We start from the raw sequence: 6,619 nt of genomic DNA on the forward strand, positions 1-6,619 counted from the left end.
TCCATGGTATGAACTTCATGTTCCTCAGCTCGTAGTTTCTTATTTTTTTAGAATATTTTAATAAAATATTCTGAAGTACGGCACCCATGTGCTAAATGTCCAATCATTCCACACTTATAGCAAGAACGCATCTCTGATTTTTGTTTTCTACTATAATTAATAGTAGAACATTTATTCTTTCCATATATGTAGAAATGGTCATGACTATGACTACCCTGATACTTATGAGTTCGTTTCCCATGTTTATATAATTTTTTTCTTAGACTTTGAAATATTAAGTGCATGAGATTTTGGAGCTATAGTTCCAATAGGACGAGCTTTTGCATTGCACAAGAGTAGCTCATTTTGCTTCTTCGCAAGAAGTAGATAGGACATGAGATTAGAATGACTCTGAAATTTCATATTCATGTATTGTTGTGCAAGCACAACAGATACATGAGGAAATGTAGAGAGAGTTTTCTCAATCATTTCTTCTTGAAAAATGCTTTGTCAACATAATCGTAATTGTGAGACAATACTATACATTTCACTATTGAAAGCATTTAAATTTGGAAAATCCAAGACACGTAAATGTGTCCAATTATGACGTGCGCATGGAAGAAAAATGGTCTTTTGATGATCAAACCTCGATTTAAGATTCTTTCAAAGTTTTACAAAATCTTTCATTTCCAAGTATTGATGTTGTAATGCAAGTACAAGATGATGACGAGGGAGAAGAAGTGCTTTCCAATGAATAGTAGGAGGAATAGAAATACTTATTGTAGGAGATTCTTCAAACATAATGGCATCCGAGAGTTGTTCTGCAAAGAAATTTGCTTTTACTATTTTTGCCCATAATAAATATTAATTTCCATCCACAATCAATGGTGGAAATAAAAGAGCTTGAAAGTGTTGGGATGCATTGGTAATAGTTGGAACCATAGTAGAAGCAGTTGAAGATGTTGAAGCACTCATTATAAATGAATCTGTGAAGAAAATACAAGACCAAGTAGAAAAGTTGAATAAAATGTACCTTAAAATATAAAGTCAAATAAAATAATAAACTTGATTGAAAAACAGATTGGCATTATGCACAACTTTAGCATTGTAATAGTACAATAAATACCATAGCTACAAATGGCACCAATAGCCAACTCTAAATACTGTAGCTATGGTATTTACTGTAGTATACAGTAAATATTATGGAGAGCGTCTGCTATGATCTCAACATCCGCGACAGTAGTTATTGCCGCCTCGGCCGCATAGCAATCCTGTTTTCGAGACGTTTTTGGATTGTTGCCCCGCGCGAGTGCACTCGGCGATGGTCCTGACAATTATTCATCACACTTCAGTGCCTCTACCAACCTCTCCACGCTTGCACTGAATAGTTTGAATAGTTTGTGGACCTCACACGATCCGGTGAAACATTATCAAAATCTCACACTCTGATCATTAGCTGATCAGAGAGAATGCCACTGAGAGGATGTTTTTTGATTAAGGTGCAGTGGAGCTGCATCTGGAGTGCTGGTTAGATGTGATTGTAGAAATGATTAGGTCTGCTTTTTAATCGTTCGTGAGAGTCGCCTTTCGGGCTCCTCAGCCCTGGTTCTACATTGTGGGCCTCAACACGATGCTGGAAGTGCACAGATGCCGACAAATTGATTGGTCACCAAGCCCCGTTGTCGCTCTCGCCACCAGTGTAAATGGGACAGCCTTTGCTGCTGCTCGAGAGAATGGCGCTATAGAGGTCTGGAGTGTTGCCGCGGGTTCCCTGAGATGGTATTGTCAGCTGGTAAGTGGCTGTGGTCCTTTGGTTTGGCTGTGTGTGTTGTGAGATCGGGGTTTAGGGTTTAGGGGTTCACTGCTGGTATCGGAGGCAAGGGAAAGAATCCTGAATTGTGCATTTGGCCCTTGTTGGTTCTTAGGTGAGGATTTTCTATCTTGCAATGGAGTTAGATGATTAGAATTTCTTTTAACTTTGGGTTGGGATTCGAAATCTGGTTGCTATCTGAAAATTTGATAATCACGTTTCGGGGCCTGTATTATATGTTTTTTATATGGAAGAGAAATGGCCCAGAAATTGTTTTTTTTATTAGTTATCAGATTGTTCTCTGATGGAGATAAATTTTTCGTCCATCCTAGAGCTGTAAACTGGGAAGAATTTTTTTTACATTCGAGACCTGTTAAGTGGAATTGATTGGACTGTGCAGGAATGGAGACATTGTTAGTGGTGATAGCAGTGGGACCACTCATTTTTGGGATGGGCAGCTGGGTACACTCTTGCAAGCTCAGAATCGGCATGACACTGATGTGTTGGCTTTAGCTGCTTCTCATGCCTCAATTTTTGCAGCAGGAGCGGACGGGAAGGTAATTCTGTTTTCTGTTGTTTTAAATTTGTAATATTTAACACTGAAATTTAGTATTATGTTTTTCCTCGTCATCCTCATGTGAGGCAGGCAGCATTTCCAAGCATCTTTATCCTCATCATCATACGCGTAACACATTGCTAAATCCTTTATAGTATGTGTACCTATTATTAGATATAATGTTTTGGTTCATTCTTTTCTCTAACGTGGTAGGTTGTGAGATTGTGCAGGTGGTGCAATTTCAGCAAGTGGGTGAGAGCAAGCGGTTGAATGTTTCTGCTGCAGATGACATTAACTTTGGCAGATTAGCTTTGGGTGAGAAGTTGGTTTATGTAGGCAGCAAGCGGACACATACCCATGACGTGAGGGCTCTTGCCATTGCTACTCCTATAGTAGCTCCAGCAGTGTCTTCAGGTACTTCCCTTGCTTTTCTATGGTTACTTCAGGTAGACCAAATAAGTAGATCCTTTACTACAGATAATGCTCAACTTGGATTTTTTTAACGCATTCTGATACTATTGTTTCTTTACCAGGTAATTCTGGAGTAAAGACAAACGAAATGAGCAAGAGAAAGGAAAAAAGACAACGAACAAAATAGAATCCAAATCTGGCTCCCAACGATTACAGGAAATGGGCTCATGCACGAACTGCAATGCTAATCTCGGGTGGCAATGACGCGAAGCTTTTTACATATTCTGCTAAAGCATTCCTTTCTTTCCATCCACATGATGTATGTCCTTGTCCTGAAAGACCTTTTATTCAATTGGCAAACCAATCTACTCCTCGAGGAGGAACGTTGATGATGACTCAGCATTCCACCAAGGTTGATATATGGATGATCCACAAGAATAATTTTGTTGCTGCGAATGGTGGCAACGGTAAAAACGGGAATTCTATGTTAGGAAAGCGGAAATGGGAAGGAGATTCAGATGATGATAGCTCTGACGTGAAGCCAATTAGCAATGGACATTCAAACGGTGACACAGGATCGAAAGCGCTAGTAGTTCGTAGCAATGGATATGTACCAGCACAGAACGGACAGAAAAAGCTTTCCGTAAGTAGAGTTGAATATAAATCTGGAACATCACCTGGCTAACCACCAGCACTCTTAGCAACGATAAAGATCAATTCAATTGAGCACATTGTATGCAGTGCCATATCGGGTAATGGACGTCAAGTTGCCTTTGCTGACACCCAAAGACTACGTCTGTACGAGCTAGAGTACAAGACGGGTGAGGCGGAACGTTGCTCCTTACAAATAAAAAGGGGAGCCTCCAGCAGTGCTACCAGCTGCCCACTGCATGGTTTTCAGTACGGACTCTACCCATCTAATTGCGGCAGGACCTGGGGGTCTTATTTGGGTGCGCTCTACTGAGTCCGATCATACATTCTATTACACGTTTTTCTTTGCCGTTCTTGAAAGATGTGCTTAACTGCTGACATAGCTAATAGAGAAAAGTGTGCTGATTACTCTTCAAATTACTGATCACTTGCGCTGACTTCGTAGGTTGTGGATTTCAAAAGTATGGAATTGGTTCATACACTTCATATTCCTTCTCATGACGATTGCAAAGGATGGGCGAATGGTCTTGTGAAAGTAATGTGCACAAGTCCCGATGGGCACTGGTTGGCTTCTGCATCAAACACAGGACACATTGCTGTTTTCAACTTGGACGATTGGAGGTAATTATGATACGATCTAGATGCATTTGCTTAGTTTTGTATGCTATTGTAGCTCAGCTCGTAGTATCTTTCTCCTCAATCTCCTTGTGTGCTTTTTAGTGTATAAGTCCTTTTACTGAGACTATCTTATTTGGTTTGAAACCTACAGCCATCATTGGACAGTACCAGTGTTTCATGGGACCTCGGCTACAGCCATGTTATTTCTCCCAAGCAAAAGCAGTGTCCTTATTATGAGTAGTGCTGCCAATCAAATCCACGATTTAGACGTGGAAATGAAAGCCCCTGGGGAGTGGTCAAAACTCAGCGGTGCTCGTGTCGCAAAGACACTGGTGGACTTTCCCGGTAGTATCATCGGGCTTTCTCTATCCACATTGCCAACATCCACGTCCATTATTGCTTACAGTCCCAGGTACAGTGCGATACAGTTCTCCATTTTGCTTGTTTGCAGTTTCCTTCCATAAATTTGTTCTTTTTGGGCTGCAAATCTGCAGCTACTATGCTACTTTAAGAAGTCCTTGCTCCACAATATACTCACGAAGAATTTGGTCGTGATCTGCAGTGCAATGTGTCATATCGATTTAAGCCAACCCATTGGTGATGAGATGGATGAGATGCCAGTAGACTCGATTGAAGATGGTCCCAAAGCCCTTGTCAATGGGCATAAGTATGTAATTTCAAGTGGCAATGGACTTGGGAACGGTAATATTTTGAAAGGTAGTTGTAGGAGTAGTGATGGTAGAGAAAACAGGTTGGCGGTGAGTATCAGCAAAAGGGAGAGCAAGAGTGTGAATGGAGTCAACATGAAAAACCCAGTTTTATTTATGGGGCATATTGGGCCCGAGTTTTTGGTGATTGTAGAGAAACCTTGGTTAGCAGCAATGCGGCAATTTCCTGCCCCCGTCTCCAGACACATTTATGGCAGTTGAGATTAAATAAGGGCTACTTGATTTATTGTTCCCTCATTTTTTTAACAGTGTAAAGAACGGAGATAAACTGTCATGGCTCTTATGACCCTAGGATAATTCAGGGACAACATAAAGCTATTCCTCTGTGAGTTTTGCTCATGCTTCTGGGTCTCTCGTATGTGGTAAATCGCATTGAAGAGTAGGAGCTATTCTCCTTAAAAACAAAAACCAAAACAAACGATCAAGATGTTTCTGAAGGTTTTAATATTATCAATGAGACTCATGAGATTTCTAAAACACAGCCACAATTCTCTCTAGAAACTTCTGAAGCCAAACCAAGGCTCTCTTAAAAACCAATCAAAGCAAATTCAAATTGCAGATCCTTAGTAAAAGTCCTCACAACATAGGGCAGAGTTCCATTCTGGAAGATGACTTTTAGTCATGTCTATGGCTGGTCAAATCACCAGTTCCCATGTTGTACTATTGCCCATACCATTTTGCATGTCTCGAAAGTCTGCAAGGGAATGAATATAAAATTGATTACTTAATAAAACAATGAGTTCAACTTCACGTCATTCTCACCAAAGTCAACACAAGGATGACTTTGGGCTGATTGAAACAAACATGAAATACACAGAAAATTTCTTTCAACACACATCCTGTCTCTGTCCTCTAAAGCTTTTCCAATCACAACTATGGTGTGCCTTACCACACCAAAAGCTCAAAGGAATGAATGGTCTTGCTCTAGGGATACAGCTGTGAAAGGGAGCATAGGCTGGTGGCTATTGTTGAGCTTTTCAATGCTACTGAGCACCCAATTTTTTTTGTACTATTTGTCTTTAAAAAAAATGGGAATTGTTTTTTCAGGCTACCTGAGAAAGTCATACTGTGTCATTTATGGATCAAAATCACCAATCAAGACTGTACCAAAGTGGAAGGAAAAAGCAAGTTTGTCGATGAAAGCTAATCTGGTTAATTTGGTAGTGAAGTCAATGAGAAACAAAAGAAAAAAAGAAGACATTTAAAACTACTGTTTAAGGTTAGTTCAATACAAGAGAATGAAATAAACTCAATCAGTTTGTTCATCAGATTTGTGCTCTACAAACGGCCAGTAGTTATCTTGACTCAGTAAACAATTGTGTTGAAAATGTGTTGGGATCCATCCCATGATTTGTCTGTATGATGTTCTGAGCCCAAGTGCCAATGTTCAGCATTGTGTGTTCCCTCTTTGCATAATAATTTTTGTAAATCAATATCATTGATTTATAATTTTTTTTATGCAATGCCAAATTCACAAATCTAAGCAAGGATTGCAATATTATCTTTAAACAATGATTTTACTGAATCCTTGTTACCATGTATGTCAACCAAAAGGACAGAACAGACAAGGTACAATTTGTTTGAAGCCCATAGAAAACTTTCTTCTACCTGGCTTTGCTCCCATTTTCTATGCAAAAATAATAAACATATAAAACTATCTATTTACAACAAAAAATAATATTTTAAAAATTTGAATGCATGAAATAATTCGGTTAAATTCGCATTCAATAAAATAATTGAAAAACTGAACAGAAACTGTAATGCATTCTGTTATTGCAGACAAACAATGTATTGATAAACCCTTAAGGATGTGGTCATTGTGAGGTATTCTAATATCATGTAAAACAATGTGTTATAAATATTCAT

General features: G+C 39.2%; 1 protein-coding gene across 1 annotated transcript; it reads left to right on the forward strand.

The window, feature by feature from the left end:
- Positions 1 to 1,222: 1,222 nt before the first annotated feature.
- On the forward strand, positions 1,223 to 5,025 carry LOC112295575 (WD repeat-containing protein PCN-like). Its single transcript, XM_090244537.1, has 8 exons — positions 1,223 to 1,800; positions 2,190 to 2,346; positions 2,576 to 2,791; positions 2,944 to 3,438; positions 3,608 to 3,706; positions 3,853 to 4,028; positions 4,177 to 4,437; positions 4,588 to 5,025. Exons 1-8 carry the CDS (start codon positions 1,610 to 1,612, stop codon positions 4,952 to 4,954), a joined length of 1,962 nt encoding a protein of 653 aa, XP_090100663.1. The 5' UTR covers positions 1,223 to 1,609; the 3' UTR covers positions 4,955 to 5,025.
- Positions 5,026 to 6,619: the final 1,594 nt, after the last annotated feature.

Source organism: Physcomitrium patens, chromosome 18 (genome assembly GCF_059467195.1).
Source record: "Physcomitrium patens ecotype Gransden chromosome 18, ASM5946719v1, whole genome shotgun sequence".
Lineage (NCBI taxonomy): Eukaryota > Viridiplantae > Streptophyta > Bryopsida > Funariales > Funariaceae > Physcomitrium > Physcomitrium patens.

Coding starts and splice junctions, on each gene's coding strand:
- LOC112295575 (XM_090244537.1), top strand. CDS start 1,610: ATGCTGGAAGTGCACAGATGCCGACAAATTGATTGGTCACCAAGCCCC. Junction 2,792..2,943: donor CTTTTCTATGGTTACTTCAG/GTAGACCAAATA, acceptor CGAACAAAATAG/AATCCAAATCTGGCTCCCAA. Junction 4,029..4,176: donor TTCAACTTGGACGATTGGAG/GTAATTATGATA, acceptor TGAAACCTACAG/CCATCATTGGACAGTACCAG.